The following is a 14,807-nucleotide window of genomic DNA, read 5'->3' on the forward strand; positions in this document are numbered from 1 at the left end:
TACCACATATCTTCCCCTCCCGCTATATACATTAATGATCCATCTTGGTGTTTGAGGCACTTCAGAGTACATTAGACTTTGCCTAAATACTTTAGCACGCAGTGCTCAACTACAATTCAATCTTTGTTGCTGTTCTGATGTAAATTTACAAAAAAGCAATGGATGTACAATGGATTTGGTTTTGAAAAATAATCAACAAATTAAGTGAAACACAACCCCATCTCTTTAGGTTTTAGAGTAGTAGTGGCATTTGAAATTTTAAAAAAATGAGTAGCTATCAAAGAGTTACCCTTTATGATTATTGTTGCATGCGTTGGTGGCTGCTATCCAGGTATGACATTTTCATGGCCCAGATGACTAGTACAGGGTTAAGGAAATGAATCTGAGTTTATAGTTCATCTGAGTGATTAAAACTGTAAAAGCAGAGGCTGACGTTCTTAATGAGCTATATTCCTTTGTCCTGACTGGATAACCTAAAACATTCAGTGTTTAAATTTATATCTGACCAACAAAGAATAACAGGGGCAAAGACTGAAGGCATGTGGGAATATACAGACTTCCGTCGGTTCAGTATAGTCGTCCCGAGTGTGGAATTAAAGTCCTCTCCTCAGATACTTGGTGGACTGGATGCCTGGTATGTGTGACAGAAAGCAGACGGCCACTGTCACACTGCTTCCTGATCTTGGGAAAGGGGTTGCAGAGCTTGTGTGAAGAGTGCGGAAGGGAAGCTGTGGTACTTACAACTGAGGAAGAAGAGAAAAGCCTGAGGGCCACCCGGATGATCAAACTTTTTTGCAATCAGCATGTTGAAATTCTGCTGCCTGCCTGGTTGAGATCCCAAACTGATCCCCACCCTCCCGCCCCTTAGGATAATATTTTTAAGTTAACAAACTGAAAAGTCAAATTCCTTAGTTTTATACGAACTCCCTTTCCATATCAAGAATATTTGCTTACTCTGTGGGAACTTCACTGCACTCAAAAATAAAAAGATTTTAGCTTTAAAACTTCCAAAGTAGAAAATCTCCCTGTGTGTTTAAAATTCCACATGTACACATTCAGGCAAGAACCTCTAAGACCTTTCTTATTTGCAACAAAATGGGATATTCAGGAAGTGGTAAAAATGGAAGCACCTGATGATTGACCATTAACCCTCCTGGTCGTAGCTGCTCATTCTTCCTCCCTTTTTGCCTTTTCTCCTTTACCCTATTCCAGCCTCACGGTCTCCCAGGGTGTGTGAAACCACTTCCTGTAGGCCATTCTCATTGTTATTTACTGTAGATTTCTGCCAGGCAGGAGGGAGGAGACCAGATGGCCTTGAGCACAGGTTGACCTGCCCTGAGTTCACTGTGCCCAGAGGCTGCAGCTGTCAGGTACCAGCTATCCTCTGAAGGAACCCTGGCGGGAAGGGGGCAACCTCTACAAACTATCTTTGCAAATACATGGAGGCAGAAAGAACAAAAGGGTAGAAAAGGGAGACAACTCAGCGTGGATCTGTAGTAGTATTTTGTAGTCTCTTTTCTTCCTGTGTCTTTACAAGAGTAGACTTATTTATTTAAGAGAACAGATCAGCATTTGTGTCTATCTGACCTTGAGGTGTATCACAGTGTATTCTTTTGAATTTGTATTTAAATGATTTGATTTGATTTTGGAATCAAAATACAAGGTTCCCAGTATTTTCGTGGCCACCCTGAGAAAAATCCTTGAGTTGTGTGTGTTCATTTAGACATGAGGCTTGATATTCCTTTGGACCAAATGATTACTGAAGTTCCAACCTCCTGTTTAATGTGTGACCCTTGCCTATAGGGATCTCACAACGATGTAGCCAACCCCTTCCTGATACTATGCTTTCTACTGCTTTTTCCATGTCCTCCCTTATCTCTCTTGCCCTCACAGAAATTTGAGACAATGGTGTGCTTTCTTTTAAATTACAGACTTTTCCTTGAATGACTCTTTGATCTAGTTTTCGGTGTCTTTGACTCAATTGCTATATTTTACTCATATGTATTCCATCAATAAATTTTATGTACAGTCACAGGGTCAAGGAGGATTGGGAAGAAAAGAAGTTCAGTGGTTAATGGGGACATTTTCTGTTTAGAATGTTCAACAGTAAAAGAATGTAGCGCATGTGCCTCCAGTATGCAAAGCAAGTTCCTCCTAATGGATCTTATCACAACTTCATGACAAATTTCTAAAATATTCCCCAGAGTTAGCAGAAGAGCCCTGGGTTTCCAAGGGAAAGACAAAGCAGGCATGCTGTGTGGGTTCAGTTAGACAAATGATCTGGAGAGTAAAGCAAATTCTCGTGCTTTTTTTATAGGTTGCGAAAGCGACACGGATTCTGAATTTCCATCCAAGATGCAGGATTATAATAAAGACGATATGTCCTATCGAAGGATTTCAGCTATTGAACCAAAATCTGCTTTACCATTCAATCGTTTTTTACCCAACAAAAGTAGACAGCCATCCTATGTGCCAGCACCGTTGAGGAAGAAAAAGCCGGACAAATACGAGGATAACAGAAGAAGTTGGGCAAGCCCGGTCTATACAGAAGCGGATGGAACATTTCCAAGGTACTGGGATGCGAGCTGATGATGGAGTTTTAAAATTCAGTGCACTTTGTGAATTTGCAGGGATATTTAAATGTGGGAAAAGGAATAGTTCTTAAAATGTATTTCATAGCCCAAAAATTTTACTAACGAAAATGCATTTTTTTTCTTACTATTATCTTTAGTCATGCATATCCTGAAGTTGTTTCTTTCCTTTTAGGATGTCAGCCTATGGTGTGTTGGTTCTTTTTTTAGATACATGCCTTTAGCTTATTGACATCTTTCAGCATATTGGATGACTTCTGCTTTTCACTGTGAGCTGTTGTTTTCTTCCATTTTTTCCCTGTTTGATTGATCTCAGTGGACACACAGAGAATCCTTTAATTTCCCATCAAATTAGCAAAGCAGAGTGGGATTTTTCCAATGCAGCTTCCTGTCAGAAGGAGGTATACGGTTCTGAAAGTGGTTCGGACTCCGAGGATGAACGAAGGTTGCCTGATGTAGTTTTGGATGACTTAGCCAACCGTAGATTCCAAGTGAAAAAGAGGCCTGAGTGTTTCATCTCGAAAACCACCTCTCCTAGCTCTTATTCGCAAAGGTTTTCTCCTGCTGACCCATTAGCCACTGGGCTGTACGAGTTGACGAGGTCAGAAAAATTCTCCTAGATCAGAATGTCTGTTATGTTGATTTTAATATATAACACCCCAGATTGTTTGCAATTTTATCTCTTTTTAACACATCTTATAATTATCTTTGGCCCTTGCATATCATGCTATCCTCTGATTAAAATGAGATGCTGTTATCATGCCTTAACTTTGTTCTAGGAGCTGTCATAATAGAGTGGCAACTAATTTGTCTCATTCAGTGATATAAACTTTGTGAGCCAGAAAGCATGCCTTTTGTGTTCTGTGTCACAAACTGCTCATTCAGTATCTTAACTGGTTGGATGTTTTGAACAGTAATGAGAGGAGAACTTGGGGTACCACTGTGGAGAATTGGCCAACAGTACAAGAAACTTCAAACTCCTCTTGTTACTTGGAAGAGAAAGAAGCAAAGACAAGTACACCCAACACCGTAAAGGATGATCTTTATGTACGAAAGCTAAGTCCAATCATGCCAAACCCAGGGCATGCTTTTGATCAGTTTCTTCCCAAATGTTGGATCCCAGAAGATGTGAACTGGAAAAGAATAAAAAGAGAAACTTACAAACCATGGTATAAAGAATTTCAGGGATTCAGGTTTGTCTCTGTGCATGTTTCTGTTGTTCTAATGTTCATTCGGCACCCTGGCTGGGTGTGTTCCGTGTGTGCTTTTTACGAGAGGGAAAGAGAAAGGTTCCTTTTCCCTTTAATACCCATAGAACCTCTATCACTGAAAAAAAAATGCTGTTTAAGTTTAAACCTTAGGATCTGGATCTTAAAAAGCCTTCTGCACGGCAGTATTTTCAGTAGTTCTAGTTTTCTCCAACTCTTTCTCCTTTCCTCCCTCCTTTCTCTGTATCACTCCACAGTAGGAGGAATTCAGATTCTGAGGATGAGGATTCAGGCTCTCACAGAAGCTCCTCCATTTTTAGTAGAATCCAAAAAGCAAAGCGTAGGCTAGACAGCAACTGCCAAAGACATTCACTCTTGCTGGAACTGGCTACCAGAGGGGCCAAGAACTCCTGGGACACCCATGCAGCCAGGAGAGCCAGTGGTGCCACGGACGAGCCCAGGTGTACCTGTGTGCATGAGCCTGCCTGCTTTGAGTCTGGCCTGGGACATCTGTGCCAGTTTCTGCTGCTACTTTAATCTCTGACCATGATGCGCTGGGTCATGAAACCTTATAACATTTAGCATAAAAGCATAATGTATAATGTATTGCTTTCTGTGGGAACATATGAGCTTGGAAGTCTATGGAATTAAATATTCTTCACAGTAATGTACAAGATAGTACATGTGGCATAGTCTGTGCTTTTGGAAAATTATTTCTAAAAAGCTTTTGTGATAGTTGACCTAATTCTGTGGTTTTGTTATGTACGGAGATATGGAGAAAGGAAATAACCTTTTTAAAAAAAGTTTTTATTTAAAAATTTTCTTTGAATGTTTATTTTTGAGAGACAGAGAGAGACAGAGCACAAACAGGGGAGGGGCAGAAAGAGAGAGGGAGAAACAGAATCTGAAACAGGCTCCAGGCTCTGAGCTGTCAGCACAGAGCCTGACGTGGGGCTCAAACTCAGACCGTGAGATCATGACCTGAGCCAAAGTCAGACGCTTAACCGACTGAGCCACCCAGGCGCTCCAGAAAATAACTTTTAGATAGACACCAGGGCGCACAAGTCTAGTGGGAAAATGCAGAGAAAAGATTTTTTTTTAAAGTTTATTTATTTATTTTGAGAAAGAGAGGGAGCTGTGCATGCACGAGCAGGGGAGAGTCAGAAAGAGAGGGAAAGAGAGAGAGAATCCCAAGCAGGGTCCACGCTGTCAGTGTGCAGCCCGACTCTGGGCTCGACCTCACTAACCATGAGACCATGACCTGAGCCGAAATCTATAGTCGGACACCTAACCGACTGAGCCACCGAGGTGCCCCCATTGGGGTCTTTTTGAATGCTTCACAGCATTTTATTTTTTTAATTCTGCTGACTACCTGTGCCTATTGCATAAAGTGCTTAATGACCAACTCTTCAAAATCTGCAAGATCGCTGCTTCGCTGGGATGGGGGCTATATCACTGTGGGTGGCAGAATATGGGCAGGGTAAAAGCAAGTACGTATTCATCGGGGAGGTGTGTGCTGTCTACGTTTTAGCCCCATCAGTTGGCCTGGACAGCACCCACCTTTCTTGAGAAGCGCACGCTGCATTTGCTTATTTAAATGGTATCCAAGAAAGTCACGGGTGATGGCATTAAAGGCTAGTCTTTCTCCCAAGCAAGAATCCCTCCTGTGACTCCATGACATATTTCACCCGTGGTAACTGACTAGTTGGTCTGCTGCCTAATTACCTGTTCTACCTGAGCTTAATAAGATTCTCCCTTCCTTTTTCTTTTCTGTGCTTCAGTCAGTTTTTATTACTTCAGGCCCTCCAAACATATTCTGATGACATCTTGTCTTCTGAAACAAATACCAAAATTGATCCCACTGCCGGCCCCAGGCTCATAACACGCAGAAAGAATCTCTTTTCTGCACCAGGGTATAAAAGAGATGACCTCGAGATGTCAACCCTAGACCCTGATTTAGAGAATGATGATTTCTTTGTCAGAAAGACTGGCGCTTTCCATGCAAATCCGTATGTTCTCCGGGCTTTCGAAGATCTTAGAAGGTTTTCTGAGCAAGATGATCCTGTCGAGCGAGATATAATTCTGCAGTGTAGAGAAGGTGAACTTGTACTTCCGGATCTAGAAAAAGATGATATGGTTGTTCGCCGACTTCCAGCACAGAAAAAAGAGGTGCCTCTGTCAGGGGCCCCAGACAGATACCAGCCAGTTCCTTTCCCTGAACCCTGGACTCTTCCTCCAGAAATTCAAGCCAAGTTTCTGTGTGTACTTGAAAGAACACACCCATCCAAAGAAAAAAGAAAGAGCTGTAGAGTGTTAGTGCCTTCCTACCGGCAGAAGAAAGATGACCTGTTGACTCGCAAGATCCAGTCCTGGCAGCTGGGGACGACCGTGCCTCCCGTCAGCTTCATCCCTGGCCCCTGCAGTGAGGCAGACCTGCAGAGGTGGGAAGCCATCCGGGAGGCCAGCAGACTTAGGCACAAGAAACGGCTCATGGTCGAGAGGTCAGAGTGTGTTTCTGCAAGGATGTGGCTTGTAATGGATGGTCTTGTATAACTTTTCTGTGTGAGAAAGTGGCATTGTGTTGCCCAACTCTGCATGTCACAAGCCATTTTGAAGCATCCTGCAAAAAGTTGTGTTGTTTTGAGGAACCTGTAGTGATTTCATGGAAAAAGTGCAATGCCATATTTGCACATCTCTAAATCAGCTAGCTGAGGCCTGTTTAAAAAAGGTGTGTACATAAGCCTTGCCTTTGGCCTTAAGGAAGACTATGGTACTATTTGCAACATGATGTTTCATGAAAATGTTACATTTACAGACTTTATAGTCTCACGTCCAGGCATTTCTGAAACAGTCTGGTTGTAGTTTAGTTTTCTGTGTTTCTCATAATTTGGAATGTATGATTTCTGTGTAACCATGTCCCTTGAAATATGGCATTGCAAATTTCATTTAACTTGATTATAATTTTTGTTTTTGACCTAGGTTTCTTGGATTGTCAATATGTGACTTTTTAAATTTCTAGTTTAAAATTGAGTGCAGACTTTATTAAATGCATGAATGTTATTTGCTGTGTGCTAAATTTTACATGTATGTAATTATGGCCATAATGTGTCTGCATTTATGTGTTATGCAACTTGCCATTTTGATGTTCAACTTGTTCAACTTTGGGATGGACAAATGTAAGGCTGATTAAAATCACAAGATCCAAATGCAACATTTTATTCTTGGCAACAGGAAGTTTTCTGTTATGGATTTGTTGGTTCAAGGTAAATTAGGAGACTGTTTATCTTGCTTAATTTGATTCCTTGAGATATGAGATCAATTAGAATTTGAGACATTAAAATGTGATAAAACTTTTTGAGTTTTGTCCATCTCAGGTTAGAATCTTAAAGTTATTGAACATTTAGAAACTAACATAACCGAAAAATGACTTTTAATTTTTGGTTTTCTGATTTCTTAGACTCTTTCAAAAGATTTATGGTGAGAATGGGTAAGTTTTTTAGTTTACCGTAAAAGAAAAAATCTTTGCATATTGTTTGTCCTTTGTATAACATGTCGTTGCACTTCTGTCCTGGCATGTCACTAAATGCGGATGCTGTGTGCTGTGCATGTAACTTTTTAAAATGGGGAATTTTTTTCTTAATTTTACAGCTTAATGATGATAATTCTGTATCCAAGTGTGCAGTGCATGAAGTGCTATATGACTGCAGTAGGTTTTGTGTTTATTAGAAGTTTAAAATCCAAGTTTTTTTTTTTTTTTTTTTTGAATTTAAGGGGTCGATTAAAGGTAACACAATTACTTGCCTAAGATTAGATATATTTGGTTTGGTATTTGATTGCCATATAGACCAAAATTCTCACTGCTGGATGTTGAAGCCCTAATAAAGACATTTTACAAAAATCTATGATGGAAAGGAATATTAGCATTTACCTTGAAGTTGGAATTCATACAGGTGGTATTATCTATACACTCCTAGCTTATGGAGAGGTTCATTAGTCAGGGTGGTGAATGACATTAATATTCCCTTAGTAGAATTTGGAAGTATTTTCATGATTCCTGATTAGGGTAAAAAGTTATAATATGGCTATGTTACAGCGCCAAATCAGCTTTCCAAATCTGCAAAAATTAAAATCTTTTAAACTCTTCTGGAAATGTTTTCCTCTTCTGGAGTAATGGAGAGTTAAGAGCAAATGCTGCCATACCTTTACTGCACACTGGAGAATCATTTGTGCTCAGGGCAGGATAACCAGGTGGCTGCATCTCAGTATTTTCCATCAGAGTTGCAGTAATTTTGTGAATCTAACTGCTAATAGTTTTTTCCAACAAGAAGAAAATTTAAGTATGTCAAATATTTTAATCTGCCTAAGCCTTAGTAACTAAGTATATTCCCCTCCTGGGATTTATGTCATCTCTAAAAATCTCCAGTTTTGATAGCATTGGATAATTTTTAGAATGTAGGAATTTTGGAACTTGCTAAAATTACTGTTTAAAGCAATATAACCATTCTAGGTGTCAAAAGTGTAATTGAGCCCCGGGCAACTAATTGCAAGTACTTCTCAGCCACTGATTTTAAAAATCAGGCTTCCAGCATGCTTTCAATGGGCCATGCAAAGGCACATTATTCCCTATCCAGCTCCTCAAGTGCTTAAAGATTTCTCACTGGTGAGGGTGAACAAGGCAATTGTCAGCATGAAGCTTAAGCATCTGCTAATCTCAGTTCACCATGGGAAAGCTGTTTTAACTGATAAAAAATCTCTGCAGCTTCAAGCATTTTGAATGAAAACTTTCAGAATTTTCATTGCTAATAAGGCTTTATAATCTGAACAGTTTGTTTTTCTGAGTGTAAGAACTTGATACGAATATAAACATGTGCAGCCATTTCAATGACTGTACATGTTCCTCCTTAGGGATACCCTGTATGACTGGGTTAAGAAAAAAGAAATGAAACCCAAATACCAAGTTTAGAAAGCTAAGGATTTTTCTGGTCTAGAGGTAGCTAGCAGCAGCAAATACCTTCTGTAGACTATTTCAAGATTGTTGCTTGTGTGGTACAGTATTTGTTTTAAAAGCCTGTTCTTCTTACATTTTAGCACCAAGGTTAACACAAATAAAGCAAGATTGTCTGTAAATTGAGATTGATGAAAGTAATGTGAATATGTCTTCAGAAAACTAGAGTGTGCTTTATGCCATTTGTAATCAAAATCTTTTACATGGGATTTTTTTCCCCCATGTTCTATCGGTTACCAATAATTTCCTTAAACTGATTCGCTGCGATGAAAAGAAAAAATGGATTGAGTATAGGCATTTAATCTAGAACTTGTTTCCTGTGGATAAACATGTTTGTAAATGTTTATCCACAGGAAACTAGGGATATTTCTTCATGATATTTCTTGGACGACATGTATGTGGTTGAACTTAGAATACTTACCTGGAAAATCATTATTGCTCACCATCCTGTGATTGAAAAATGCCTGCCTGTAGCATGAATGCTTTCCTTTTGGTAAGGACCAGGTGAAAGAGAAATGTACATTCCCTTTTGAAGTCTTAGAGTGTTCACTTTTGGCTTGCTTTTATTTGGCGCTTAACATCTGTCACTTTATTTTTACTCTGATGCTTTATATGTGGCGGTCATTTCCTCACGTGTGCTTTTGTGTCGCATGGATTTGTCTGTATGGTTCCATGACATTTGAAAACATGGTTATGATGCCTCTTGGTCAAAGCTGTTAATGACAAAGTTATTGTAAGGGTATATAGCTATAATTTGTGATATGACTGAGCCGTTAAATCTTCTGCCAGGATCAACAGGAAATGAAAACTGATTCAAGGTGAAGTTGTAATCAAAGGCAACTGAGAGATACATATTTCACCTATGGGCTTTGGCCAAAAGATTCTATAGAACTGTAAGGACACCTAAGAAAACAAAAAGGAAAGGACAATAAAGTTGATGCAAGTTTCTGGGGATTTTGTCCCTAGGGGACGTTCAGCAGTGTCTGCAGACATTTCTGATGAGTTACATCGGATGGGTTGGGGATGGAGGTTTGCCACCAGCACCTAGTGCTTTTATATCCTGGGATCCTGCTAAATTGTCCTGCCAGATGCAGGACAGCCTCTTACAGTAAATAATTCTCTAGCCCAAAATATCAATAGTGCTGCTATAGGGAAACCCTGATTTAGATTATCAACCTAAAAATGAAAAGTTTCTTATGTTATCATTCTAGTTTGTGGCTGTTCTAAAACCTATTATCCAGGTTTTAGTACTGATTATGCTTCAGAGAATTCCTACAGCACCTAATGGGAATATATTTAAAAGTGCATAAGTAAGTGTATTCCTCTCTTTCCTTGAAAGTTCAGGACTCCGGGGACCCCAAACTTAGTATCATGGAATTTCTACTTGCTGTTTAAGGCAATCAGTGATTTTATATTTAGTAAATTTTGCTACATGTTAGTCCTTTTTGATCCCTTGCTTCTTAGATATTACTTCTTAGACTATCTCTGGTCCTTAATCTCAATTCTATGAGGTAAAGAGGTTGGTATTGGATGCATTGTAGAGACATGAAGAGACACAGCTATTGTAGCTTTCCTGAGGACATACATACAGCTAGTGAGTGGTAGAACCAGACTAGGGCATCATTTAATAAAATAATCCATGCAGACCACTTGCCAGTGTTGCTGGCACATAGTAAGCCCTCTGAAGTTTAATGTTATGCTGTTAACTCTGATAAGGAAGGAAAGAATTCTTCATGATCTGGCTGAAAGACTTCTGTACTCAAAAAGTTCTAGATTTTATCAGTGTGGCCTGGGGTGACCTCTCTAGTCTGAAGCTGTTTGGGGAGTTAGTTTTCAAGAGATCCCATGCAGCCATGTTTGCCTTAGTAAGGATCATTGGTGTGTAGCACCTGATGGTTTTTAAAATACGATCAGTATAACCTTCCCCTTTTCTCATAATAATCCCATTCTGGCTTAAGTGATGAGGACCTGAGGCTCAGAGAAACTAAGTAATGTTAGGTTAGGGTGAAAATTGATGCCACTTCCAGGCCTGGAACCCTCACCGCAGTCTCCGGTGCTTGGTTCAGCCTGCATGGAATGTGCTCAGGCTTTATTTAGGTAACTTGACATCCTAGGGAACAAAGGGAACTCCCATTTCTGCCTTACGGAGGGATTAGTCTCCTCTACTCTGTTTGGCTCACTTGGTTCATACTGGGGGCCTCCTGGGTGCCAGGCTCTGTGCTCTTAGCTCCCAGGAGGACGATGTAGCATCTGCTCATGGTGAATGTGTTTTCTGAAATGACACCTGTTAAGGTTTTATAGTGCAGGAGGATGAAAGCTCAAAGAACGTACATGGCCATTTCTGGGCCAGCTGAGACCATCCAGCCTTCCCTCCCACTGGAAGATTATTAAAGTATTAGCATATCCATGTTTCTTCTGGAACATACATCACCTTATGTGTTGGGTATCCAGATTCCTCTCATGCCTTGGTCCTGAAAATTTTTTTCTTGCCTCTTTTTAGTGAGTCTTTTAAAGTATTAGCACAAAAAGTCTTATTCTTTGCAGTTATAACTTAATTCATACTTTCAAATTCACATAAATCTGGTTTATATTTAGTCATACCTAGTTAGGTATATTTTTAAAGATGCAATATATATAATTATATATGTATTCTATATGTAATTCCTTAATACTCTTTAGTAGATCCTACAATGTTTTCTTTATAAAACTTTGGGGAGGGATCTTAATTTGTTATACACATAAGAAACATTTCGAGTTTATTTTTTGCTTGATTAAATATGATAAAACTTTCCTCATTCTTGCCATCGATGTTAAATGCGTGTATCCTGTGTGCCTTGTTATACATCAATGTGTTTTTCTCCAAATAACATGTGGACTCATGAGGGAGATAAGCTAAGCATACACACACACACACACACACACACACACACACACACACACACCATAAGCACTATAATGCTGAGTGTTAATGCCAGGAGGAAGGTACAGCTAAAGCACTAGAGGAGTAGAGAGAAGGGACAGGCCACTTTTAGCATGGAAGAGGTAGGAATCATTACCAAAGTGGTAGAATATTCTGTAGAATAACACATATATGAGCACCTACCATGGGCTGGGCATTCTGCTAGGTATAGGTGATATAGAAGCTGACAGACTAAATCCCTGCTTTATAATCTTACAGGATGAGGCAGGTGATTTGTAAATAAACTTTTCAAATGGCAGTAAATGCTATGCAGAGAAATACTATGAGGAGAAATGGTGAGGGATAAGGTGATCAAGGGAGAGGGGCATTTGCTCTTTTTTATAGGGTGGTTAGGGAGGGAAATGCTGAGGTAACATTCAAACATGACTGGAAGTGAGAGGTAAGCCATATGGTTGGTTGAAGAGCTTTCTGGGTGGGTTGAAGAGCAAGTAGAAAAGCAAGAGGTTGAGCAAGGAAACCAGTTGGCTGGAGCAAGGTGAATTGAAGCGGAACACGGTGGGAGATGAGCACAGAGAGGTGGGCAAAATCCAGGCAATGTCCTAGATCTTAGAACAATCTGCTTTTAGCTCGTGTGAGGTGGAAAGAAACAGATGGGTGCAGTGTACATGGATGTCATGATCTGAGTGTAATTTTGAGAACATCCCTCTCGCTGTGGTATTGAGCATGTGCTATTTGGGCAGGAAGGTGTAGAAACAGGAAGATTGATTATTGTAATAATCCAGGTGGGAGATATAATGGCTTGGATCAGGGTGGTAATGGCGGAGGTGGTGAGAAGTGGTTGTATCCTCATTATATTTAGAAAGTAGACAGGATTTAATGATGGAATCAGTTATGATGTATTAGAGAAAGAGAGGAATCTGGGATGACTGAAAGAATTTTGGCCTAAAATCTGAAGGAGGGAGTTGAATTTTACCGATGAGTAGATTGTGGGGTGAATAATCATGGTTTTGGTCTGTTACAAGTCAAGTTTGAGTTGTCTGTTAGACTTTCAAGTGGAGAATGAATAGGAAGTTGCTTACACCCATCCAAAATGGAGTGTATCGGGGATCTTGAGGAATGAGTGGCATTTAAAAAAGGCATATATACTGGTGAAGGGCTTTCATGTTGGAACAGTTAAAGGAAGACTCACTAGATCTGGAGGCCGGGTGATAATTTAAGCTACTTTAAAAGTCTAGCTAAGAGCTGGCTGTGTTCTGATCTAGGGTGTTGGCAATAGAAGTGGAAAGAAAAAGACACTGAATAAGAGGACTTGATAACTAATTGAAAGTAGGGAGAAGGGAGAGGCAAAGGTGAAAAATAGTTCTTAGGTTTCAAATGTGGATGATTGGAAGCAGGTTACACCATTAACAGCCACAAGCAGAAAAGCAGGTTTGGGGACAAGATTCAGTTTGGCTACACCAACAATAACCATGTGTTTAGTGAGTTATAGTTTACAAAATCCTTCCTGGATATTATTTCAATTGGTCCTTTTACAATTGAGGTGCCTAGGGGATATCCATGTAGGTAACTTATTCAACAAGTAATTGGAATTGAGTAAAGGGAGGATCTGGCCCTGGGCTGTGGATTGGGAGTCATTTGCATAGAAACTAGTTGAATTCCTGAGCTAACTAAGGGCAAGTATGTTATAAAAGAAATGTGGTGATAACAAAATCTTGGGGAAGGCAAAGTTTAAAGGCCCAAGAGGATGTGGAGTTACTTAAATAACTAAAAGTAGAGTCTGTTTTAATGAAATAAAATCCAAAGTGCATTATGAAAGATCTGTGGGAAAGCACATTTTGTTTTTTTGTTTTTTTGTTTTTTAATTTTTTTTTCAACGTTTATTTATTTTTGGGACAGAGAGAGACAGAGCATGAACGGGGGAGGGGCAGAGAGAGAGGGAGACACAGAATCCGAAACAGTCTCCAGGCTCTGAGCCATCAGCCCAGAGCCTGACGCGGGGCTCAAACTCACGGACCGTGAGATCGTGACCTGGCTGAAGTCGGACGCTTAACCGACTGCGCTACCCAGGCGCCCCATGGGAAAGCACATTTTGAATACCCCACCTTCAAAAGCTCTGTCTTCTGTCTTTGATTCCTCCACTATTCATACTGGACTCCTCTCACTACCCCACTTTCCAGTGTAATTTACCATCCATTCTGTGTGCGTGTAGACAGCACACATATATATATGCCTGTGTCTAACACCCCACTCTGTTCACTGTTTCCAATCTAGAGTGAACTGAGAGCTAAACCACAGTACATACCCATGGCAGGAATCCATATTGGGAGACCTGAAATCTGCCAAAATAAAACACAGGGCTGTAGAAGTCATTCTATTATAATTGGCTGTTAGAAACTACCTGTGGTGCTTTGAGAACAAGTCCAGGGCAGTGGTAGGGTGGATCTTAGAGAATCCTTGAGAAGAAGCAACACATTTATTCAAGGTATTGAATTTGAGGAGAAAATATCAGGTAATCATTAAATTATTTAATAAGTGCCCAGAAAAGGCAGCCAAACCTTAAAAGATTATCTTTGGGGAAGACAGAAAATTACAGATGAGTGTAGTAAATATTTCTTTCTAAAGTAATCCCTTTATGCACGGGCAACTCCAAATATGAACATTGGATTATTTTTTAGACTCATGCAGGGTTCATTTAGCCATTTTGTAAAAGAATTCACACTTGAGTTGAGTGTTAGGCTCTTGTTTCTCGTTTTGGAAAAACACCCATTTATCTCTGTAGTGCTATTTCTGTGATATTATCAGTAAAACGTCTAGGTCGTACAGCAGAAATTTAGATGGAATTTCCAAATAAAAGCCCAACCTTCCAGTTTTAACCCTAATCCGGTCATGTGAACCTTGGTTACCATGGGTATTTTTGTCGTAGGAGCAAGTCCATGAGTGATGTCAGCGCAGACGATGTTCAGAACTTGCGTCAGCTGCGTTACGAGGAGATGCAGAAAATAAAATCACAATTAAAAGAACAAGATCAGAAATGGCAAGATGTGAGTACGTTTTATACTGGGAGATGGGAAGACTGGGAGAAT

The 14,807-nt window shown here is 40.0% G+C and overlaps 1 protein-coding gene across 21 annotated transcripts in view; it reads left to right on the plus strand.

Annotated features, from left to right (window-relative positions):
* The window catches only part of LMO7 (LIM domain 7), a 197,829-nt gene that overhangs the window by 144,865 nt on the left and 38,157 nt on the right, over nucleotides 1–14,807 (plus strand). For 12 of the 21 annotated variants that reach the window (XM_043580604.1, XM_043580637.1, XM_043580622.1 and 9 more), the window contains 6 exons: nucleotides 2,318–2,570; nucleotides 3,506–3,784; nucleotides 4,057–4,260; nucleotides 5,581–6,300; nucleotides 7,257–7,286; nucleotides 14,648–14,765. In XM_043580604.1, the coding sequence (XP_043436539.1) occupies nucleotides 2,318–2,570; nucleotides 3,506–3,784; nucleotides 4,057–4,260; nucleotides 5,581–6,300; nucleotides 7,257–7,286; nucleotides 14,648–14,765 (1,604 nt within the window). The remainder of the gene's footprint in view (nucleotides 1–2,317; nucleotides 2,571–3,505; nucleotides 3,785–4,056; nucleotides 4,261–5,580; nucleotides 6,301–7,256; nucleotides 7,287–14,647; nucleotides 14,766–14,807) is intronic. The other 9 variants (XM_043580745.1, XM_043580775.1, XM_043580754.1 and 6 more) reach the window with 3 other exon arrangements.

Source organism: Prionailurus bengalensis, chromosome A1 (genome assembly GCF_016509475.1).
Source record: "Prionailurus bengalensis isolate Pbe53 chromosome A1, Fcat_Pben_1.1_paternal_pri, whole genome shotgun sequence".
In the NCBI taxonomy this organism is placed as follows: domain Eukaryota; kingdom Metazoa; phylum Chordata; class Mammalia; order Carnivora; family Felidae; genus Prionailurus; species Prionailurus bengalensis.